The 26618-nt window shown below is 37.6% G+C and overlaps 1 protein-coding gene across 2 annotated transcripts in view; it reads right to left on the bottom strand.

Moving 5' to 3' along the window:
* ADGRB3 (adhesion G protein-coupled receptor B3) overlaps positions 1 to 26618 on the bottom strand; it is an 850102-nt gene that overhangs the window by 366813 nt on the left and 456671 nt on the right. For both annotated transcript variants that reach the window (XM_043890330.1, XM_043890329.1), the window contains one exon: positions 7815 to 7917. In XM_043890330.1, coding sequence (XP_043746265.1) covers positions 7815 to 7917 — 103 coding nt within the window. The remainder of the gene's footprint in view (positions 1 to 7814; positions 7918 to 26618) is intronic.

Here is a 26618-nt window from a genome sequence, read left to right as displayed (position 1 = left end):
TGTATGGATGTGAGAGTTGGACTGTGAAGAAAGCTGAGCGCCGAAAAATAGATGCCTTTGAACTGTGGTGTTGGAGAAGACTCTTGAGAGTCCCTTGGACTGCCAGGAGACCCAACCAGTCCATCCTAAAGGAAATCAGTCCTGAATGTTCATTGGAAGAACTGATGTTGAAGCTGAAACTCTAATACTTTGGCCACCTGATGCGAAGAGTTGACTTATTTGAAAAGACCCTGATGCTGGGAAAGATTGAAGGCAGGAGGAGAAGGGGACAACAGAGGATGAGATGGTTGGATGGCATCACCGACTCCATGGACATGAGTTTGAGTAAGTTCTAAGAGTCGGTGATGGACAGGGAGGCCTGGCGTGCTGCAGTCCATGGGGTTCCAAAGAGCTGGACAAGACTGAGTGACTGAACTGAACAAAACTGAACCAACAAGATGATATTTAAACAAATACCTGAAGGAGCTTGTTTACATAAAAGATGATAGTCATAATAAACATGAATTTTGACCAAGTTACTTCAAGTTTTCCTTGGAGTTTTTAAGTTCTGAAAAAATTCAATTCACATGAAATCTTAATTATGCTCTTGTTATCTTAATGTTTTCAAGGTGTTTTCTCTGGACTTACTCTAGAATCACCTAGGATGTTAATTAAAAAGGTAGGTTCCTTGGCTTTAGGAACTTTGAGATTGGGGCTTAAACTAGGAGCAGACATTCTAACAACTACTCCCTCCAATCCTCATAATTTTTAATCCACATTACATTTGTAGAATCATGGACACAAAACTGGGGCTTCCCACCTGGCTCAGGTGGTAAAGAATCTGCCTGCCAATGCAGGAGCCACAGGAGACACAGTTTCAGTTTGATTCCTGGGTCAGGAAGAGCCCCTGGAAAAGGAAAAAGCAACCCACTCCAGTATCCTTGCTGGGATAATCCCATGGACAGAGGAGCCTGATGGGCTACAGTTCTTCGGGGCTGCAGAAAAGCTGGACATGACTGAAGTGATGACTGAGCATGCACGCACACACAGACATACACATGGCTACTTCACTTTGCTTTTCTTTGAAGTGTTCAAATGTTTAGACCTCATGTTTCACAGTAAATTCCTAATCTGGAAACCTCTTAACTTTCCTGTACCTTTCATAGCCCTCTTGAAACAAAAATGTCCTCTTGTCTGTAGAGGAAAAGCAAGCTTGTAGACAAAACTTCAAAGGACGCGGAGAAGGGCAGTGACCTCCTTGTCACTGTTCCAACATTTCCAGAGCTCTGGGTCATAAGTTCCAGGGCAAGTCCTTCTGTCGCATCCTCCAGTGATTGAGGGCCTTGAGTTCTTGCACATGCAGAGGAGAGAGACTGCTCAACTGACATTACAAAGCCTCTATTTCTGAAATTTTATATGTAAAGGCATTCATTAAAAAGACCTGGATTTTGCTAAGCTTATCCTCCACTTCCATCCCACTTTTAATTGTAATGGTTAAATAACTGCACAAACAGATTTTGGGAATTCCTAAGAACATTCCCAAAACACCTGATGTGACCCACAAAAGACTAATTTATATCTTGCCTATAATTCAAGCACTGCTTGAGAAGAGCCACATCTTAAAAAAGCTCAGGAATGCATTCTAAGGGAAGTAGGATTCTGGTAGAGGTAAATCTTTCCACACTCATATCTCTGACAGGTCACTAAAACAGAATAGTGAGCAGGAGCCCTTTCTGTATATCTTTTAACAAATAAACATCTTTATAATCCCTGAAAGTATACTACACCACCTAAGGGGATGATGTCATTGAAAATAATATGCAGCTCAGTAACAGGAATCATTTGCTGCATGTTCTCCACACTTCTTGAGGTTTTCAAGAATATTTTAGTATTTTTAAATGATACTTAAAAACAGCTATGACAGCTATGCCTGGGTCTAACTCTCATTTTTTTTATAGGGTAGCTGAGATACACCTGGAGTCCAAAGAACCTCACTGAGAATGCAACACTGTGTTATTGCTTAAAAGGACATGGAGACAGAATTTTTCCATTTATTTGCATGAGTTTTATAGAAAGCAAAGCACTGAGAATCAGTGAAATCAAGAAGATGGAAAAGAAAGAGCTGTCTTTAGGTAAAGCAGAATGGTATATAGGGCAGTGAAGTGAGAAATTCAGAATATGGTTCTGTCAGGACAAGTCACGTCCTCCAGGAGCTGGCAGCTGTTCAGTTAGCACTCGGGGAGGGTATGCATCTAATTCAGCTTCTGCTATCTGGATACTCAGGAATCCACATTAACCAGAGGACACTGGTTTTGTGGATGTGGTAACTGCTTGCTTCTCTGATTCCTTAGCTATATCACCAATAACAGAATGTACATTACTTCCTGACACATATTTTTCTATTGAAATAGAGGAAGTAGTAAAAGTAGAACCACTATCAGAAATTATTTACATGTATATCCTTCAAAGAAAATCATTGTCTCCACGTATATGTCTTAGTCTTCCTCATGTGTGATTGCTAACTAGATTGGGTAAAGGATGTAACAACGTGTCCCAGTAGTATTTTCATGGGGTCCTGGCAAAGACAAGAGCTGGCTGGACTGTTTTGGACAGTTTCAATGTATCAGCTGCCAGCAAAGAAGTTTCCTCAGCTGCTTTAAGAGCACAACACATCTACAAATGTCAGAGTTGCTCCTGCATCCTCCAATTTTCCCTAACATCCCACTACCAGCTTACAGTGGCCATCTCATTGTCTGGTGATTCATTGTTGGCATGATAATCAGCAGGCCAAAATGTAACCTGTAGTTGCGGACTGACTTTCACTGAGAAGTATATGATTATTATTGTAGTTTATCTGTTAAGGTACACATATATATATATTTTTTTCATAATAAAAACTTGATTTTGCAATGTTCTAATGCAAATACAGGTTATTAGTTTTCTATTGCTGCTACTATGAATTAACACACTCTTAGCAGCACAGAACAACACAAATTTATTATCTCACAGTTTCTCTGTGTCAGGAGTCTTTGTGAACTTAGCTGGATTTCTGCTCAAGAGATTCACAAGGCTGGAATGCTAACAGGATTGCAGTCCTTTCTGGATTTGGGGATGGATCCGCATCTAGGTTCATTCAGGTCTCAGCAGAATTGAGCTTCTGCAGTTGTAGGACTGAGGTCCATGCTTTCTTCTTTGTTGACAACCAGGGCTTGTTTTCAGCTTTTACAGTCTGTCCATATTCCTTGGTTTTTGGTCATATTCCTTCATCTTCAAAGTCAGCAATTGCAGGTTGAGTCCTTACTACCTTGCATCTCTCTGACCATAGCTGAGAAAGGCTTTCCAGTTTTAAAGGTTCATGTGAATTGGACCAACTCACATAATTTAGGATATCTGCCCCATCTCAGCATTCTTACCCTTCATCACATCTGCAAATTCCCTTCTGACCTATAATATACTCACAAGTTATGGGGGTTAAGACGTGGGCATCCTGGTGGGGTTACATTCTCTTTACCATACAGGGGGTGATAATATATGCATTCCAGGAACTGAATCTGGCTTGCTACCTACTTTGGTAAATCATATTTTGTTGTAACAGAACCACACCCATTTTTACATACTGTCTATGGTTGCTGTCACACTACAATAGCATAACTGAGTAGATTTGACAAGGACCATTATAACTCATATGCCCAAAATGCCTGACTCAACCGAAAATGTTTGCTCCAACAATAGCATAATTAGTCTAAAACCTTTTTGAAGAATAACAATGCTGTATTATGAATAAAAATAAACTGAATTTGAAATGTAAGTGGGAAGAATGCTTACTCAAGTTTAGGAATTTAGGATATAACCAAAAAAACTGTAGCTAGAGAATAATTTCTATCTCAATTTTAGCTGCTGGCAGAACCATCAATCTGCTTGTCTAGTTAGCATTTCAAGACTCTCCCATTAAAACTACCAAGAGTTTTGGGCAGGCAAAACATCAGAAATCTCTTCCAACTGGACACAAGCTAGGGTAGAAAAGTGAAATTACAAATGCATAGACTGAATGCATTCTTAAGCTTTACCAAGTTATTTTCAATTCCTTGGATTGTTATTGGCCTGTGCTGTTCATGAAAATACCCACTAATGAATGTGGGGATTTCTCTTCATTGTTTCTCATGCTCCCTAATGGTAAAAAGCATATTCATCACAGTTTTCCACTGTGTTTTCCACGATGATTTACAAAGGCCATGGCTCATGACTAATTTGAGTTTATAAACATAAAACAAACTCCTTAATTTGTTAGGTAGATCCTATTAGTATGCAAGCAAATGTGGCAAAGAAAATAAAACCTACAAGCCCGCTTCCCATGAGATCATTTGTAAATATGACCAATTTGAGAACTATAAATAAACCCAGTAGATTTTTCTTAATACTGAAAGATAGCAGGTTCACCATACCTGGACCATGAAAGCTATTACTCAGGGAAAGAAAGAAAAGTAAAGACAAAAATTGACTGCAGAGACTGCAGGCTAGTGTGGGTCAAGCTATCCCTCTACCAGAAATGGAACTCTATTAAGACATTTTGTTTGGGAAAAGGGGACTGCAGGCTTGCAAAGCTGATAGAGCACAAGAAAACTAAAATTCTTCTAACGCATCTTTAAAGATAAGGATGTTATATATCTTGGAAATTCAGCAGACCCAGATCTGTCAGGGCCTGCTGACACCCACCAAGGCATCCTACTGGTGGGTGTATGTGTGTGTATGTGTGTTTTCTTATGTGTATACTTACAGACCCACTCAACTCCCCTTATTTAGGTCCCAATAATTACTTTCAACAAATGTATTAACTTTCCTTGCACATTACGGAGTCTAACAATACTTAAGTAATATAATAGGGAAAACAAAATTACTTTTCTCCGAAAAGCAAATTTGGTATTTCTAATAATCAAGCAATTGCTGTGTTCAAGTGCTAAAGACCACAAAAGTGGACTCTGCAAATTATAATAATAAAGGCATGAGCCTAGAAAACTGAGCTAAAAATAGTATCTTACTCTTTAATGACTTATGAGCTGGTTAAAACTGCAAATGGCTTTGCTGAATACAATATGGAATTTCAAGATTCCATGTTCTATTACCTAGTCCTACCAGTTCCCAAGGGTCTCATTATACGTAACATGCTTTAAATGCTATTTGTTAAAAAACCTGTTTTTTTTTTTTAAAAAAAAAAGAACACTTTTTTTAAAAAAAAAACAAACACTAACAGGCTTTTCCCTAGACTCATTAGAACTATTAATTTTCATTCTTCCTTTTCCTGCACATGGTATATGCAACAGATAAAGTTTGTAAGTCATTATTCTCTGCTGAGCTTAGTAAAGTGCAGCAGATACATTTGGTATAAGAAAACAGGTGAAAGTAGACAGTTATGATATTAGCAAGATGTCATATTTGAAACAGGTCAACTTTGAAGGCAATACCAGTGATAATATATCTGTGCCAATATAGTTATAATCAAACTTGTGTTTGTTGTAATCCACTTTAATTTTCATGTTTGAGATACATCTTTTCTCCACATTTTAGTGAAGAATATTTTATGCCAGCTTAGGCTCTTTTGACTATCTCATCAATGAAAATAAAGAATATACTTTATAAGACATTCAATAAACCAGACATATATTCCTTCCCTCAGTGACCAATAAAGTCTTTAATATAATCTAATCTGCATGGTGAGTATAAACACAACAAGCACGGAAACTTCAAGCAGTAGAGCATGAAGAAGTATGTGTGGGAGGGATTTATAAAGTGGAGGAAAGATGAGCAATGAAGCAGCAAGAGCATCTCCGCCACAGGGCCTGGAGTCAGGCGTCTCTGAGGACACGCACAGGTGGGTGCTGCTCTGACCCAGGACCCACAAGCGTGGGAATGCCTCGGGGCATTTCTCCTCCAAAGTAAACGTCTCTTCTTCTCCCTCAGCCCCTCTGTGTAACAGATTTGTCTATATTCTCTCTGATCCAGGCCTTTGGCGGTGGGATAGTTATTGTTTTGGAAATCTGGTCAACTCACTTACTCAAAATACTGAAAGAACCAATTCTCAGTGACTTGTGGTAATCAGCTCATCACGCTTATACGCTGACTCACTGCCACTCCAGAATCTAGCTGGGGCTTCATAAAATGTATTGACCATATACTCTAGTTTCCATATGTCCATATGTAGAAAATAACTTTTTAGATGCACTGTATCTCTTTGAAATTGAATTGACAAGATATGCTGCCAGAAAAGTGTGACTCAAAGCTCAAATATGTTCATTTCAAATAGTTCTATTCAATTGAAATAATGAGACTGTTTTATCAACACTATTTTAAAGTTAATCTTTCTTCAATTTATGAGAAAAATGCCATTTAATTAACATGTTCTTTGAGTTCTCAATAGTGATTTAATCTTTATTTAGGAAAGTTTTGTGAATGCTCAATTATAGAAGTTTTTCTCCCTAAGAAACAAGGAGCAATGCAGTCAATTAATATGTCTTAATATTCTTCACCAATGCTTATAACTCAATAGACATTATCATGATAAAAATATATAGACAAATATGTAAATAAATATTTTATAATACATGTTGAACAAGCAAAGAAGCAATTTCCTTATTCAAAAATAACATTGAAAGTATCTCTTAGTTTTCAATTCAGTAGTGATATTAGAGCCATTATAAGTTATGAAGAAGTACATATAATAGAAATAAAACACATGTCAAAGTTAGACAGAACCAGTATGGACACATTCTGGCAAAAGTGGGAGAAGACCTGATAGTTAAAATATTAATCATAATGTTTAAAAATCAGTGCTGAGAGATGTGAGGTTTTCATTAAACAATCTAAGAAGCCAGAACAGCTTTTTAAAAACTGGTTTATAGCAAAGATGATTGTCATTTTTTAATAAAATGAATCTGAGTTCTTTAACATCAGAAATTATAAAATACTGGGAAAAGTACAGGTATTATAACTAAAGGAAGTGGGAATAAATTCCATTATGTCATTCACTTTGGGAAAATGACAATCACTTTGTGCTTCCATTAATTGTCTGTAAAAGCCAAGTACATAGAAAATTTGCGAGGAATAATAAAAAAAGAACTATGTATGTGCAACATAGGAGATGGTCTTACTTGAATGCAGGCATTGTAAAAGCACAATTAAGACAGCCTTAATAGGAATTACCTTCTTTGCCCCTGAAATCAATGAGTTAGGTATTTGAGGTGAATGTATAAAGGATAAGTATATGTTTTAAATTTCTGTATATGGCCTAAACAAGGTCTGAAGAATTTCAGTTGCAGTTGGATGAATTCTTGTCATTCTAGATGGAAGATTTGGCTTTTGATCACTGCAACACCCAGGTGGTTACAAGTAGCCTCCTCTGATCCTGAGTGTAGAACTTTATAAAACCACTCCCCCCACTCTCCAACCCTGGGGTACCCTGCAGGACAGCACTCCCCTTTGCATTATGTCTGTAGCTTCTGTTGCTGCATGCATCTTATATCATAGTCTTCCTCACTAGGTAGCGAGATTGGTTCCCATCTTGACATCCCCCATTGCCTAGCTTAGAGCCCAATAAAGATGTAGGCACTGACAAACTATTAAGTATTATATTGGAGAAACTGAGAGTTTTATTAGGAACAAAAACATAGGATAATATGTCATCTTGTTTTTATATAACACATATCTTCATAACAGATAAATTCATTTGCAACTCTGAAGAGTTTGGAAAATGTGTTCTGGTCTTATTAGTCAACAGAATGACTATTAACCTCTTTAAAAGGTCAATTCTATAAGAAACTCAAAGCTAAATGAATGATACTTACATTAGCCAAATGAGCTAGCTCTATCTCCAGGAATGAATCAGTTGTTTTGGGTTCAGGCCTTATGGTGACCACGATGATTTTGGAATTGACAACAGTATAATTTCTGAAACAGAATAATTATGATTAAAAGGAGAAAGGATTGAAAAGGAATATTAATTCCTATGTGCAGTACATGTTGTGATGACATTTTTAATAAATGTATCTAGGCAAAGACATAGAAACTGCACAAACAGATTTAAAACATGATCCTGAAGTAGTATTCATGGAAAGATATAGTTGATTTCTTGTTATAAATATACCCTACCTGGAACTAGAAAACTTTAAAGGGAAAAAGCTATTGCTGACTGTTACTATTTTAAATGCAGGAAAGATAGAAAAGCAATAGCGTTGACAAGCTTCCGATTACTTAAATCTGATTCACCTGTGAGATAGATGTATTGTGAATTCAAACCTTCAGGCAATCTTTAAAGGAATATAATCCATTTATCTCAAGGTGGACTTAACATTTTTGGTATCTAAGAGACCAGATACTTTTCTTGCAAAGTGCTGTCTTGGCATTTTTTTTAACTTTTTCAAAATTCATTAGGATGAATGACTGGTAAGTAGTGTAGAATGAAAACAAGTAGAATTTAAATATCAATAAATGTTGCTAATTACTGACCACCATTCATTTCAACAAAAGAGATTTTCAGGCCACTTCTTTATCTCAATATGCTAGATATAAGGAACACATTTGCATTTTGAAACATCTCACCAATATAGTTCACTCACAAAGAAGTTCACAAAATAATTATATTTATAAGCTATGAAAAATACCTATACGTATAAACCTATAAAACTGAACCAGATGTTTCTTGTACATGTTTTTATCCAACATGTATAAAGTGTTTTACACCTTCTATTATATAGAAATTTAAAGATTTTATTGTATTTGAGCTGTTTGAAGATGTATACATTCCTTCCTTCTTGATATGAAATAAAGCACCTGTTCTTCCACAAATCATTTACTATTCTGGGGAACTCATAACAGGTATCACGACAAACTCACTTAATTTTTCCATCATTTTTGTTGCATAAGGCAATATTTATAGTTAATAAAATTCATCACTTTTAAGTCAGTAGTCGAAAGCTTTCGGTAACTGTACCACCAAACCCAGACAACCCTCCAGTTTCCTTATGACTCTTTATACTTGATCCTTTCCCATCTCCATGGTTCCAGGAAACCACAGACAGGTTGTCACTGTAACTATGCCTTTTAAGAATTTCATTTAAATAAAATCATACAGTACATACACATTTGTATTTGATTTAATTTGTACACCATAATGCTTTTGAGATGCATCCATCCTGTTTGTCTTTATAGCTAAGTAGCATTTCATGATATGCAATTTCTGATCTACTCATCATTTCAATGAGCAATATTTAGGATGCTTCTGATTTTTAGCTTTTATGATTTTGAGTAGCTATTCCATATTTGCCTATTATGAATAACTGGTATGCATACATTCTGGATGACACATATTTTCACATGTCTCGAGTATGAGTAGAATTGCTTGCTCATGTGGTAAAAGCATGTTTAATTTTTTTAAGTTACTGCCATATGGTTTTCTAAAATGTCTATATCATCAAAGTTATATAATTCCAATATTGTAGAATCTTGTCAAACCTCACATTCTTTGTGAAAATGCTTTCTCTAATGAGATAATATTTGCCACAAGATTTCACTAGGACAAAAAAATACCAAGTGTACCACACTTGCAGGAATATTTAGTAGCAGAGAGACTATAAACATATTCTGAGTGGGATAACATTTTAACCCATCTCTCTTGTATTTAGCAATGTCAAATAACAAAATTCTTTACTCATGAAGTTTCATGGTATCCAGTCTAACATCAAATAGAAAAAAAAACAACAACAACAACAACAAAGTAATTTGTTTTTAATATTCTTTACAGGAGTGTGTTTGCAAACAATGAAGGGCTGGTTCACTGTTCTTTATTTCATTTAATATTAATGAGTCAGCTGAAGATAAGATATATTGAGAAGGATATAGAAGTAAGCTCTAAATGCCAAACTTTCTTTTCAAACTGACTTTTTCCTGTTTTTCCATAAGCAGAAGTGATCAGGGGACCAAAGGAGAGTAGATGGGATTAACTGTGAATTGATGCTAGGTATTAATTATATTAGCAGATCTGACAGGATTCCCAGAAACACTATATACATACGTATATATATCTTGTCATACATATGTATGTGTGTGTGTGTATGTATAAAACACTGGAGTTGGGGAAAATGCTCGTGTGTCACCACCAAAAAGAAAAAAAAAATAAAATAAAATATTGAGATTTCTCCCACAGGACAGTCCTAGGACATAGACACAAGTTTCCTTCTCAGGAATGAATATACTTGAGTTCAGGGAGTTTACCTGAAACAAAAATATTTACACATTGCCCAAATTCAGTCTACTCCTTTATTCTGGTCTTGTTTATAAACCTGTTATCCTGCTATAAATAAAACCAAAAGATTATAAAATGCTAATTTTAACAACTGTTAGTTAAATTGATATTATACAGAAACTGTATTATTTTAGAAGATGTATAAGTGAATAATTTATTGGGATATACAGATGTGAGGATTCCAAATAGGAATTTATACTTTGTTAAGATATTTATGAAGTTCTCTTTGTGTTCGGGCTTGTGGAGATTTTAGCCTAAGGAAACTGGGCTGTGGAGAACCAAGTGGCTTAGATAAATTACTTTCTGTAGCATATTTAGTCTGTCACTCAATCAGCCTGGTGGAGAAGGTTCCTGGAAGATGAATTCCACCTTATGGCTTTTGGTAAGTATGTGTGTATGTTTTAGGGTTAACTTATATGCAGAGTACATCATGAGAAATGCTGGGCTGGATAAAGCACAAGCTGGAATCAAGATTGCTGGGAGAAATATCAATAACCTCAGATATGCAGATGACACCACCCTTATGGCAGAAAGTGAAGAAGAACTAAAAACCCTCTTGATGAAAGTGAAAGAGGAGAGTGAAAAAGTTGGATTAAAGCTCAACATTCAGAAAACTAAGATTGTGGCATCTGGCCCCATCACTTCATAGCAAACAGATGGGGAAACAGTGTCAGACTTTACTTTCTTGGGCTCCAAAATCACTGCAGATGGTGACCGCAGCCATGAAATTAAAAGGCGCTGGCTCCTTGGAAGGAAAGTTATGACCAACCTATGTAGCATATTAAAAAGCAAAGACATTACTTTGCCAACAAAGGTCCGTCAAGGCTATGGTTTTTCCAGTGGTCATGTATGGATGTGAGAGTTGGAGTATAAAGAATTCTGAGCACTGAAGAATTGATGCTTTTGAACTGTGGTGTTGGAGAAGACTCTTGAGAGTCCCTTGGACTGCAAGGAGATCCAGCCAGTCCATCCTAAAGGAGATCAGTCCTGGGTATGCATTGGAAGGACTGATGCTGAAGGTGAAACTCCAGTACTTTGGACACCTCATGCGAAGAACTGACTCATTTGAAAAGACCCTGATGCTGGGAAAGATTGAGAGCAGGAGGAGAAGGGGATGACAGAGGATGAGATGGTTGGATGGCATCACCGACTCAATGGACATGAGTTTAGGTGGACTCTGGGAGTTGGTGATGGACAGGGAGGGAGGCCTGGCATGCTGCAGTCCATGGGGTCGCAAAGAGTCAGACACGACTGAGCAACTGAACTGGACTATGTATATGTAGCAGGGAGAGCAACTATGTGTTCATATGTGTAATATCTTTATTTAGAATACATTTGGGAAGGGATATGCATTAATGTATTTATGGAGATGGATATTCTCATCACATTTATGTGAGTACCCCTTTCACTTTGTGTTATTAATATATACTAGCTCTATCACAGCACCCATTAATACTATGTATGTCTCTCCTTCCATAAGATTTTAGTTCAAGGAGGACAATATTAGTATCCAGCATTTATGTATCCTGAGTACGTTATGTTTGGCACATTTTAGTGATAACACATATTTGAATGACACTGACAATATACCAAAAAAATATTATACTTTTGACCAAGTTTTAAAATATAATGTCAGTATCACAGTATCCAAATATTTAGTGAAGGAAAAGCAAGCAAATACACATTATGCAGTGGTTCCTTTTAAAAAATATGCAGTGTACAAAATTACTTTAATTTATTCCATCAACTTGTTCTAATTTGCATAAGTGAGTAGCTGGCCCCGTGTGTGTCATGTCAGACTTTGTGATCTGCTAATGCTTCCTGGCTGGGTTCACATTTGTATTCACTGCTAGAAAAGCAGATCTCACAGCTAAATGGATTTCATGACTAAAGTAATAAAGTTCTTTCTTGTCCTTGAGATTTGTGCTAGTCAGAACCTAAAACATTTTAAAATGTGTAGAGTTCTTTATTCAAAGAAGGCTCAAGTTATTCTTCACATTTTTAAAAAGGCTTAAAGTAGCATAGGGTACATGACCCATTTCTTAAAGAGAGTAAAAAAGTGATGACAACATGCAATGCATCGCTTTACAAGAGACTCACTTTAGGTATAAGGTCAGGGACAGGTTGAAAGTGAAAGATGTAAAATGATACTCCTTAGAGATGGTAACCCACAGAGAGCAGGAATGGATCTATTTCTATCGACAAAACAGACTTTAAGCAAAAACTATAATAAGGGACAAAGAAGAATATTAGTTAATGATAAAAGGGTCAATTCACCAGGAGGATATATAACAATTATAATATATGTACCTAAAAAGAAGTTTTCACACTGTTCTAAAAGTTCTAGGGCCCACAACAGATTTCCCAGCCTGGGGATCGGCAAAGAGACTGAGAACCCCCAGGGAATTTGACTTTGGAGGCCAGTGGGATTTGATTACAGAACTAACTTACACAGGACTGGGGAAACAGACTCTTGGAGGGCACAAACAAAACCTGTGCACACCAGGACCCAGGAGAAAGGAGCAGTGACCCCAAAAAAGACTGAGCCAGACTTGCCTGTGAGCATCCAGGAGTCTCCGGTGGAGGCGTGGGCCGACAGTGGCCTGCCACAGGGTCAGGGACACTGAATACAACATTCTTGGGAGTTGTGGGGAGTGCTGGCATAAATCCTTTTGAAGGAGGTCACCTATCATTGTTTGGTCTCAGGTCTAACAACTGGGAGGGAACACAGCCCTGCCCATCAACAGGAAATTGGACTAAAGATTTACTGAGCATGCCCTCCCCCCACAATCAGAGCAAGATCCAGATTACCCCATAGCCAGTCCCTCCCATCAGGAAGTTTCCACAAGCTTCTTATCCTTACACTTCAGAGGTCAGACAGAATGAAAACCACAATCACAGAAAACTAACCAAACTGATCACACTGATCACAGCATGTCTAACTCAAAGAAACTATAAGCCAAGCTGTGTATGGCCACCCAAGACGGATGGGTCATGGTGGAGAGTTCTGACAAAACATGGTCCACTGGAGAAGGGAATAGCAAACCACTTCAGTGTTCTTCCCTTGAGAACCCTGTGAACAGTATCGGTAGGTAGTTAAAATAGGAAAGAGGAGTCCAAAACAGCAGTGGCTAAAAGACACAGGGGAAAGCATGTGAAAATGGAACAAAAGAAAATCCATGGATAGAATGAGAAACTCAGGTGAAACAAACACATCCCCTTCCTGGTGAGTCCTAATTTGCACAGAGCAAGTGAGGGGGAAGGAAAAAACTTATAAAAGAGGGAGTCAAATCAGGCTGAGGCCTCTCCTTGGGGGTGACCTGCCCTCACGCCTTGAGGGCGTACGATCCTTTGTTTGCCGAATAAAGCTCTGAGCCATAAACAAGCTGTAACACTGGTCCACCATTTCAAATCTTTGTTGCGGTGCAACAGAAGCAAGGAAATTAAATCACTCTCCCAACAACATGAAAAGGCAAAAGGATATGACACTGAAAGATGAACTCCCCAGGTCGGCAGGTGCCCAGTATGCTACTGCAGAAGAGCGGAGAAATAACTCCAGAGAGAATGAAGAAATAGAGTCAAAGCGAAACAACACCCAGTTGTGGATGTGATGTGATGGAAGCAAGGTCCAATGCTGTAAAGAGCAATACTGCATAGGAACCTGGAAAGTTAGGTCCATTGATCAGAGTAAATTGGAAGTGGTCAAACAGGAGATGGCAAGAGTGAACGTTGACATTTTAGGAATCAGTGAACTAAAATGGACCAAACCCATTAAATGGGTGAATTTAACTCAGATGACAATACATCTATTACTGTGGGCAAGAATCCCTTAGAAGAGATGGAGTAGCCCTCATAGTCAACAAAAGAGTCTGAAATGCAGTACTTGGGTACAATCTCAAAAATGACAGAATGATCTCTGTTTGTTTCCAGGGCAAACCATTCAGTATCACAAGGCTATGCCCAAACCACTGAAGTCAAAGAAGATGAAGTTCAATGGTTCTACAAAGACCTACAAGATCTTCTACAACTAACACCAAAACAAGATGTCCTTTTCATCATAGGGGACTGGAACGCAAAAGTAGGAAGTCAAGAGATACCTGGAGTAACAGGCAAGTTTGGTGTTGGAGTATGAAATGAGGCAGGGCAAAGGCTAGCAGAGCTCTGCCAAGAGAACACACACCCTCTTCCAACAACACAAGAGAAGACTCTACACATGGACATCATCAGATGGTCAACACCAAAGTCTGATCGATTATATTCTTTGCAGCCAATGATGGGGAAGCTCTATACAGTCAGCAAAAACAAGACCAGGAGCTACTATGGCTCAGATCATGAACTCCTTATTGCCAAACTCAGACTTAAGAAAGTAGGGAAAATGACTACACCATTCAGGTAAGACCTAAATCAAATCCCTTATGATTATACAGTGGAAGTGACAAATAGATTCAAGGGATTAGATCTGATACACACAGTGCCTGAAGAACTATGGATAGAGGTTCATCACATTATATAGGAGGCTGTGATTAAAACCATTCCCAAGAAAAAGAAGTGAAAAAAGGCAAAATGGTTGGCTGAGGAGGCCTTACAAAGTGCTGAGTAAAGAAGAGAGCAAAAGCAAAGGAGAAAAGGAAAGATATATCCATCCGAATGCACAGTTCCAAAGAATAGCCAGGAGAGATAAGAAAGCCTTACTCAGTCATCAATGCAAAGAAATAGAGAAAAAGAATAGAATGGGAAAGACTAGAGATCCATTCAAAGAAATTAGAGATACCAAGGGAACAATTAATGCAAAGATGGACACAATAAAGCACAGAAATGGTATGGACCTAACAGAAGCAGAAGATATTAAGAAGTAGTAGCAAGAATACACAGAAGAACTATGCAAAAAATACCTTCATGACCCAGATATCCACAATGATGTGATCACTCACCTAGAGCCAGACATCCTGGAATGTGAAGTCAAGTTGGCCTGATAAAGCATGACTACGAATAGACTAGTGGAGGTGATGGAATTCCAGTTGAGCTATTTCAAAACCTAAAAGATGATGCTGTGAAAGTGCTGCACTCAATATGACAGCAAATTTGGAAAACTCAGCAGTGGCCACAGAACTGGAAATAGGCAGTTTTCATTCCAATCCCAAAGAAAGGCAATGCCAATCAATCTTCAAACTGCTGCACAATTGTGCTCATCTCACACGCTAGCAAAGTAATGCTCAAAATTCTCGAAGCCAGGCTTCAACAGCATGTGAACAAAGAACTTCCAGATGTTCAAGCTACACTTAGAAAAGCCAGAGGAAACAGAGATCAAATTGACAACATCCTTTGGGTCAAAGGAAAAAACAAGAATATTCCAGCAAAGTATCAACTTCTGCTTCACTGACTATGCCAAAGCCTTTGACTGTGTGGATTACAACAAATTGTAGAAAATTCTTAAACAGGTGGGAATACCAGACTACCTGCCTCCTGAGAAATATTTATGCAGGTCAAGAAGGAACAGTTAGAACCAGATATGGAATAATGGACTGGTTCAAAACTGGGAAAGGAGTATGTCAAGGTTATACATTCAGTTCAGTTCATCTCAGTCACTCAGTCGTGTCTGACTCTTTGTGACCCCATGAATCGCAGCACACCAGGCCTCCCTGTCCATCACAAACTCCCGTAGTTTGCTGAAACTCATGCCCATCGACTTGGTAATGCCATCCAACCATCTCATCCTCTGTCGTCCCCTTCTCCTCCTACCCCCAATCCCTCCCAGCATCAGGGTCTTTTCCAATGAGTCAGTTCTTCGCATGAGGTGGCCAAAGTACTGGAGTTTCACCTTCAGCATCAGTCCTTCCAATGAACACCCAGGACTGATCTTCTTTAGGATGGACTGGTTGGATCTCCTTGCAGTCCAAGGGACTCTCAAGAGTCTTCTCCAACACCATAGTTCAAAAATATCAATTCTTCACTGCTCAGCTTGCTTCACAGTCCAACTCTCACATCCATACATGACCACTGGAAAAACCATAGCCTTGACTAGACGGACCTTTGTTGGCAAAGTAATGTCTCTGCTTTTTAATATGCTATCTAGGTTGGTCATAACTTTCTTTCCAAGGAATACGCATCTTTTAATGTCATGGCTGCAACCACCATCTGCAGTGATTTTGGAGCCCAAAAAAATAAAGTCTGACACTGTTTCCACTGTCTCCCCATCTATTTCTCATGAGGTGATGGGACCAGATTCCATGATCTCAGTTTTCTGAATGTTAAGCTTTAAGCCAACTTTTTCACTCTCCTCTTTCACTTTCATCAAGAGACTTTTTAGTTCCTCTTCACTCTCTGCCATAAGGGTGGTGTCATCTGCATATCTGAGGTTATTGATATTTCTCCCAGCAATCTTGATTCCAGCTTGTGCTTCCTCCAGCCCAGCGTTTCTCATGATGTACTCTGCATATAAGTTAAATAAGCAGGGTGACAACATACAGCCTTGACATAGTCCTTTTCCTATTTGGAACCAGTCTGTTGTTCCATGTCCAGTTCTAACTGTTGCTTCCTGACCTGCATATAGATTTTTCAAGAGGCAGGTCAGGTGGTCTGGTATTCCCATCTCCTTCAGAATTTTCCACAGTTTATTGTGATCCACACAGTTGAAGGCTTTGGCATAGTCAGTAAAGCAGAAATAAATGTTTTTTCTGGAACCCTCTTGCTTTTTCGATGATCCAGCAGATATTGGCAATTTGATCTCTGGCTCCTCTGCCTTTTCTAAAACCAGCTTGAACATCTGGAAGTTCATGGGTCACGTATTGCTGAAGCCTTGCTTGGAAAATTTTGAGTATTACTTTATTAGAGTGTGAGATGAGTGCAATTGTGTGGTAGTTTGAGCATTCTTTGGGATTGTCTTTCTTAGGGATTGGAAGGAAAACTGACCTTTTCCAGTCTTGTGGCCACTGCTGAGTTTTCCAAATTTGCTGGCATATTGAGTACAGCACTTTCACAGCATCATCTTTCAGGATTTGAAATAGCTCAACTGAAATTCCATCACATCCACTAACTTTGTTCCTGGTGATGCTTTCTAAGGCCGACTTGACTTCACATTCCAGGATGTCTGGATCTAGGTTAGTGATCACACCACTATGATTATCTGGGTCATGAAGATCTTTTTTGTACAGTTCTTCTGTGTATTCTTGCCACCTATTCTTAATCTCTTCTGCTTCTGTTAGGTCCATGCCATTTCTGTCCTTTATCGAACCCATCTTTGTGTGAAATGTTCCCTTGGTATCTTTAATTTTCTTGAAGAGATCTCTAGTCTTTCCCATTCTATTGTCTTCCTCTATTTCTTTGCATTGATCACTGAGGAAGGCTTTCTTTTCTCTCCTGGCTATTCTTTGGAACTCTGCATTCAAATGGGAATATCTTTCTTTTTCTCCTTTGCTTTTCGCTTCTCTTCTTTTCACAGCTATTTGTAAGGTCTTCTCAACCATTTTGCCTTTTTGCATTTCTTCTCCATGGGGATGGTCTTGATCCCTGTCTCCTGTACAATGTCATGAACCTCTGTCCATAGTTCATCAGACTCTCTATCAGATCTAGTCCCTTAAATCTATTTCTCACTTCCACTGTATAGTCATAAGGGATTTGATTTAGGTCATACCTGAATGGTCTAGTGGTTTTCCCTACTCTCTTCAGTTTAAGTCTGAATTTGGCAATAAGGAGTTCATGATCTGAGCCACAGTCAGCTCCTGGTCTTGTTTTTGCTGACTGTATAGAGCTTCTCCATCTTTGGCTGCAAAGAATATAATCAATCTGATTTCGATGTTGACCATCTGGTGATGTCCATGTGTAGAATCTTCTCTTGTGTTGTTGGAAGAGGGTGTTCCCCTCTTCCAACCAGTGGAAGAACCAGTGCGTTCTCTTGGCAAAACTCTGTTAGCCTTTGCCCTGCTTCATTCCATACTCCAAGGCCAAATTTGTCTGTTACTCCAGGTGTTTCTTGACTTCCTACTTTTGCATTCCAGTCCCCAATAATGAAAAGGACATCTTTTTTGGGTGTTAGTTCTAAAAGGTCTTGTAGGTCTTCATAGAACCATTCAACTTCAGCTTCTTCAGCATTACTGGTTAGGGCATAGGCTTGGATTACCATGATATTGAATGGTTTGCCTTGGAAACAAATAGAGATCATTCTGTCATTTTTGAGACTGCATCCAAGTACTGCATTTCGGACTCTTTTGTTGACCATGATGGCTACTCCATTTTTTCTAAGGGATTCCTGCCCACAGTAGTAGATATAATGGTCATCTGAGTGAAATTCACCCATTCCAGTCCATTTTAGTTCACTGATTCCTAGAATGTCGACATTCACTCTTGCCATCTTCTGTTTGACCACTTCCAATTTGCCTTGATTCATCGACCTAACATTCCAGGTTCCTATGCAATATATATATTACCCTGTTTATTTAACATATATGCAGGGTACATCGTGTGAAATGTCATGCTGGATGAATCACAAGCTAGAATCAAGATTGCTTGGAGAAATATCATAACCTCAGATATGTAGATGAACCACCCTTATGGCAGAAAGTGAAGAGGAATTAAAGAGCCTCTTGATGAAAGTGAGAGGAGAGTGGGAAAAGCTGGCTTAAAACACAACATTCAGAAAACTAAGATCATGGCATCCGGTCCCATCACTTTAAGGCAAATAGATGCGGAAACAATGGAAACAGTGATATACTTTATTTTTTGGGGGGGGGCTCCAAAATCAGTGTGGATGGTGACTGCAGTTGTGAAATTAAAAGAGGCTTGCTCCTTGGAAGAAAAGTTATGACAAACCTAGACAGTGTATTAAAATGCAGAGACATTATTTTGCCCACAAAAGTCCATATAGTCAAAGCTATGATTTTCCAGTAGTCAGGTATGGATGTGAGAGATTGACAATAAAAAAGGTTGAGCAGTGAAGAACTGATGCCTTCCAGCTGTGGTGCTGGAGAAGAGTCTTGAGAGTCCCTTGGACAGCAAAGAGATCGAACCAGTCAATCCTAAAGGAAATTGGTACTAAGTATTCATCGGAAGGACTGATGTTGAAACTGAAGCTACAATACTTTGGCCACCTGATGCAAAAAGCTGACTGATGCTGGGAAAGACTGAAGGCAGGAGAAGAAGTTGACGACAGAGGAAGAGCTGGTTCCATGGTATCACCGACTCAGTGGACATGAGTTTAAGCAAGCTCCGAGATGGTGAAGGACAAGGAAGCCTGGTGTGCTACCATCCATGGGATTGCAGAGCAGAACACGACTGAGTGATGTGCAACAACAATTGCACAACAGTTTTGAAAAGAACAAAAACTACACAATCATCTCAACTGATGCAGAAAATTCAGTTGAAAATTTCAATACTGTATAATGATAAAATCTTTCAACCAATTAGGTTTAGAAGGAATGTACCTCAACATAATAAAGGCCATCCTGAAAAACCCTCAGCTAACATCATTCCCAATGCTGAAAAACCAAAATTGTTCACTGTAAGTTGATGAACAAAGGAAGTATGCAATATATTGTCACTTCTATTCAAACTAGACCTAGAATTGTTAAAAAGTAGGGCTTTTGTAATAGCCTAACAATCTGGAAATTAAAAGAAACAAAAAGCAACCAAATTGGAAAGGAAGAAACAAATTTATCTCACTTTCATGTGAAATGACCTTAAAATGTAGAAAACCCTAAAGACTCCACCAAAACCCTCTTAGAACTAATAAACACATGAATAAGTTATAAGACCCAAGATTAACACACAAAAATCATTTGCATTTATGTACACTAACAATGGGGGTTCCCTGGTGTCTTAGTGGTTAAAAATCCACCTGCCAGTTCAGGATCCCTGGGCTGGGAAGATCCCCTGGAGAAGAAAATTGTAACCCACTCCAGTAATTTTCCCTGGGAAATCCCATGGACAGAAGAGCCTGGTGGGCTACAGTTCATGGGGTGACAAAAGAGTTGGACATGAATTAGTGAACTAAACAAGAACACAAGCAATGAATAATCCTAAAAGGAAATTAGGAAAGCAATCGCATTTGCAACAGCATCAAAGAGAATAAAATACTTAGGAGTAAACTTAACCAAGGAAGTGAAGAATTGTATACTGAAAACCAAAAAACACTGTTGAAAGAAATTAAAGACAATACAAGCAAATGGAAAGACAACCTGTGTTCATGAACAGAAAGACCTAATACAGTTAAAATTTCCATAATACCCAAAGCAATCTACAGATCAATGCAACCCATATCAAAATTCTAATGACCTTTTTGCAGAAATAGAAAAAAAATTCTAAAATTCATATGGAATCTGAAAAGATTCTGAATAGTCAAAACAATCTTTAGAAAGAATATGAAAGCTGGAGGTACCATACCTCTTGATTTCAAAACATGTTACAAGGTGATAGTAAGTGAAAACAGTATGGCACTGGCATAAAGACAGATGATAGAACATATAAACATCAATTGAATAGAATAGAGAGCCTAGAAATAAACCCTCACATACATGGTCTAACTATTCTTGACAAGGTTGACCATAAAATTTGAAACAATAAAACTCTTAGATTAAAACATGGAAGAGCTTTATGACTTTGAATTTAGCAATGATTTCTTTGATATGACACCAAAAGTACAGGCAATAAAAGTTAAAATAGATATGTGGTACTACATATGTATGTCATATGTCTTTAAAAATAGTCAAGAAAACAACTGTCAGAGTAAAAATTCTAGTATGTAATAAGACAGAATATGTATAAGCTATATATATGATAAAGGATTATTATTGAGAATATATAAATAAATTCTAAAATGAAAACAGTAAGACTAAGAAAAGGACAAGAGACTTAGATATCTCTAGGAAGGTTATACGTGAAAGGTCAATAAGTATATGCAAAGATACTCAAACATCACTAATTATCATGGAAAGGCAAATCAAAATCACAAGGAAATATCACTTCACATCCATTAGGATGGCCACTGTCAACAAAACAGAAAATCACAAGCAGTGAGTAGGTCGTGGGGAAATTGGAAGCCTTCTGCACTGTTGGTGAGAATGTGAAATGGTGTAGCTGCTATGGAAAACAGTACACAGATTCTTCAAAACTCAAAAGTTTAATTACCATATGATCTACAAATCCCACTCCTAGTTATATATCCTAAAAAATTGAAAACAGGATCCCGAATAGATATTGATACACTCATGTTCACTGCAGTAGCCAAGAGGTGGAGGCAACCTAAATGTCTATTGACAGATGAATGGATAAAGAAAGTAAATTAATACAGATGATGGAATATTATCCAGCCTTAAAAAAGAAGGAAATTCTGTGTTATGTTACAACACGGATAAATTTTGAGGACATGATGCCAAGTGAAATAAGCCAGTAATAAAAAGACAAATACTGTATGATTTCATTTATACAAGGTTACCTAAAATAGTCAAATTCTCAGAAGCAGAAAGTAGAATGGTGGTTTTGGGGGCTAGGAGGAGGAGGTAAAAGGGGAGTTGCTGTTTAAGAAATATGCAAAGTGAAAAAATTCTAGAAATCTGTTGCACAATAGATATCATAGAGTCAACACTACTATTCTGTACACTTTACAGTGGTTAAGATGGTAAATGTTAGGTGTTTTTTAAAACTGCATTTTGGGCTTCCCAGGTGACACTAGTGGTAAAGAACTCGCCTGCCAATGCAGGAGACATGAGAGACGCGGATTCAGTTCTGGGTCCGGAAGATCCCCTGGAGGAGGGAATGGCAAGCCACTCCAGTATTCTCACCTGGAGAATCCTATGGACAGAGGAACCTAGTGGGCTATAGCCTATGGGGTCACAAAGAGTCAGACATGACTGAAGTGACTTAGCACTAAACAAATGTAACGCAGTGTTAAAAAACAAATATCAGTAGAAGGGATTGTGGAACTAATCATGCAAATAAAATGTAGCCAGATAAGGTACAGTAAAAAGGAGTTAATGATTTAATAAAAATGTTAAAATTACTGTAGCCTCTTTCTATTTTTAAAAGTATAGTTCATGCAGCTTCTAACCTGAAAGTTTTCATAATTGTTTTAAATGAGCTTTTCAATTAAAATAAAGCCAAAATAAAATAGGTGATTTCATATATTCCAGGAAACGGAGACTTCATCGAAATCATTAAGCTAAATACATTTACTTTTAAAATTTAGTTTTATATTGAAGTATAGCTGATTTACAATGTCGTGTTAGATCAGGTATACTGCACAGTGATTCAGTTATACATATAAATACACCAATTATTTTTCAGATTCTTTTCCCATATAGATTAGTACAGAGTACATTGCATATCTTCCTGGGTTATATAGTAGGTCCTTGCTAATTATTTACTTTATACAATGTAGTGTGTATATCTTAATCCCAAACTCCTAATTTATTTCTCTCCCCCTTTCCTCTTTGGTTACTATAAATTTGTTTTCTATGTCTGTAAGTCTGTTTCTGTTTTCTAAATAAGTTCATCCCTATCACTTTTTTATATTCCCAATATAAGTGATATCATATGATATTTGTCTTTGACTTATTTCACTTAGTGTGACAGTCTCACTTATGTTTAATACTAAAATCAGCTGATAGCTGCTAAAAGTAGTTGGGCAGCTAAAAGTAGCTGATAGCTGCTAAAAGTAGTAGATCGGGATGGGGAATAAGTGTAAATCTATGGCTGATTCATATCAATGTATGACAAGACCCACTGAAATGTTGTGAAGTAATTAGCCTCCAACTAATAAAAAAAAATTAAAAAAAAAAAAAAAAAGTAGTTGGGCTAACTTAGAACTTCGAAAACAAATGACAATTTCAAGTTAGGTAACACCTAGACCCACAGTGAAGCTAAGTCATCAGGGGTTTAAATTCACTGTAAAACAGTATGGCTAAATTAAACTCATTAAAAAAAATATACTGACTTTTTAATATTATAATATTTTATAGTGTTAGTCATAAAAATTTGTTACCCCATGGACAATGTTAATTTTTAATGTCCTCACCATAGGACATTATAAAAAGACACAGACTACTAAAAAACTACAGTATGTCACTGCAAACTCAGAAAGTTCAAAATCTGGTCCTCAAACTGAAGAAAACATATCTTTGGTGCAACTCAGTATTTCAGACAGATTACTTTCATGATGTGTTGGTATAAAAGTGATTATGTTTTTGTTTTTCTAATATTTACAATATTTTCTGGTTCATTGCTATTCCTGTTTGCTTTTAATTCCTATAAATTAGGAACTCAAATGGGCTCTATTTCCCAAATATGAAAAAAATTAGCATCATTTATCTCTTATTAGGTTGGTGCACTTGACAGCATATTTATGTGATTTTGCATTGATTTTTTTTTCCGTTTTGAAAAAATAGTTTTCATGTTACTGGCTAATGAAAATGTTAAGTTTTTTGTTGTTGTTTATCCATATTTTTCCTAGCACATTAATACTATAGTGTAATTTGCATATAATTTTAATTAGATCCTTTATAATGAATGTTAATAGCTTCGTTTATGCACATTTTTTCTTTTTTTTTAAAGCAGGACTACATCTTCCATCTGGAGGAGGACATGGCAACCCACTCCAGTATTCTTGCCTGGAGAATCCCATGGACAGAGGAGTCTGGTGGACTACAGTCCATGGGGTCACAAAGAGACTGACATGACTGAGCGACTAACCACAGCATAGCACATCTATACATCCTACAAGGAAAAGTACACATTACTCCCATACTCAAAAGTATAGTAATTTTCCTACACAGCTGGAACTTGGCTTTATTAGATGAATTAGACAATGGGTTGATTACAACTGTTTCTTGAACTCTTTGGCTTGAATGCATGTTTGGATATATTTTTCTTCCTTAGAGATAATTTCTATCAGTTAATCATGCATTTTTACAGGCTCCTGGAATTACCAAACTGTCCTACTAAAATGTACTGCAATTAAACCTTCAACAGGGTAAGAACTCACCAGGCGGTGGGTGGTGGTTAGTTCACTAATGTGCACAGGGTCTCTGTGAATGCTCTCAGCACCCCCAAAGGACCCCTGACCTTTGCTGGTCAGCTTTCAGTGATCAGTCTCAAAAGCGGTCACGTAGGGTGGGAAGGGTCCAGCCCTTGGTGTCGGTAGCCTTGACTGGGGCCACCAAATTGACCCCAAGCACTTTGAGGTACCCATGCATGGCTACCTCCCCCTGGGCCTTTCAAGTTTTTCTGCAGAAGATATACATGTATCCAAGGGAATGTAGAAATCTGTACTACTCGAAGAAATAGATATGTGAGCATCCAGAGGCAGCAAGACAGTGAAAGATAATGGTTTTGGAAAACCAAAGACTTGAGGTGGATTAGAACCCACCCACCTTTCGGATATAGCATCTTGGGCTCAGTTCTCTTGTTGGCAGAATCAGAGTCTGGACAGAACTAACCTCTAAAGGGCCTCTGGCATTGGCTCTGTGCTTTTTACTGTGAGACATTATTCTGAAGAATACAATTGGGAGGCTGAGAATAGCCCTTAGTTAGTTTGGACTTGAGTAGAGCACATTTCCTTCAGATGGAGTCACAATCTGAACCCACTTAATTGTAAAAGGAAAAACAATCCAACAGTAAAATTGAGGTTGCAGTTTGAAGAAGAGTTGAAGGTATATTAGGGAAAGGGAAAAAAAACAACTATCTAAATGAAAGAGTCAATATGCAAAGTTATTGCTGCCTTTATATTAAGGGAAAATTCTAAATGATATCTATTCGAAACATGATCAACTTCTTGGTCTGCACCAGGGCAATTATGCAAAGTATTATTTTAAAAATACTGTATCAAAATATAAAATTCCTGGAGATTTAACAGCAAGCCTCACATTATTCTGTGTATGGGAAGCTTGGCTCCAAAATATTCAACAGATAATTATTAGCAAAATGATCACAGAATAAAATGTGTCACGAATATCTGACAAATTATAACTAAACATATAGAGTAAATTTGTATATTTTTTTCATGTTGAATAAGAAGATATGTCTTTTTCCTATTGGATTCAGTTAGCACAGTCAAATTTTACAGTGAAGCAACAAAATGTATTTTATTCCTTTGTTCCTAAAATATTTCAATAGTATAAAAAGAAGGCAGAAAGCCAAAGAATTGATGCCTACGAACTGTGGTGTGGGAGAAGACTCCTGAAAGTCCCTTCAACTTCAAGGAGATCAAACCAGTCAATCTTAAGGGAGATCAACCCCAAGTACTCTTTGGAAGGACTCATGCTGAAACTGAACCTCCAATATTTTGGTCATCTGATTCAAACAGCCAACTCACTGGAAAAGACCCTGCTGTTGGAAAAGGTTGAGGGTAGAAGCAGAAGCGGGCATCAGAGGATGAGATGGCTGGATGGCATTACTGATGCAATGGACATGAACTTGGGCAAACTTCGGGAGATGGTGAGGGACAGGGAGGTCTGGCGTGCTGCAGTCCATGGGGTTGCAAAGAGTTGGATATGACTGGGCAACTGAACAGCAACATAAACACTAAACTTCTGTGTACCTCAATTTTTAAAAAACTGGCTTTTGAGATAGAATATTTTATCATATAGAGACAATTATTCCAGTAAACATTTCTTGTGCATTTATTATTTATTAAGCACTGTTCTGGGAGTTCTGAGAATAGAGGAGATTTAAAAGCATTAAGACAGTTGGGTGAGGAGGGATGTTGCATAGTGAATATTTGTTGAGTGACTATATAACAAAGGCATCACTCTTGTCTTCTGAAAGGCTTCTTCTACCCACTAGACTTTCTGGAACAATTTTTTGGAAAGGAAAAAAAAAACTGAGATTGTTTAGTGGTGTACATCACTGTACAGTGCGAAATCAAAGAAAATGAGGAGGAAATGCCAATATCTTACCTTTAAAAGAGTGCTTAAACAAACTTTTCATCCTAAGCATTCTATGGTCATTATTTCTAATGAATCTAAAGGTGAATGTTGTCTTCCTATAGTCGTTTACCTGATTACTTCATCCTTAGAAAGTGTAAGTGGGTGTACATAGACACAATTCTTATATAAAGATTATTAAGAACTTCAAATAAATTGTCAGAACGCTAAGATTCTACAATTTTGCTGAAATAAAGACAAGGAATTTTTGAAGTTAAAAGGAACCTTTGAGTTCAACTCCACGATTTACACATAAACAGTCAGTGGCTTGCCCAGAGGTTAATCTGAATCTCTGTCACAGGTAGTGCCAGTGGAGACAGTTCTGGACTTTTTCAGTTTATGCATTAAACTGCCCACAATGTTGCCATTAGTCCTCCCATAAGTGACCATTGCTTCTGCCATGATGTAAAAAATGTTGAAAGTTTTTTGTTTTTTTTTTT

Source organism: Cervus elaphus, chromosome 28, assembly GCF_910594005.1.
Source record: "Cervus elaphus chromosome 28, mCerEla1.1, whole genome shotgun sequence".
NCBI lineage: Eukaryota > Metazoa > Chordata > Mammalia > Artiodactyla > Cervidae > Cervus > Cervus elaphus.
Note: the sequence above shows the minus strand (reverse complement) of the source record. Positions and strands in the feature narration are given on the sequence as shown.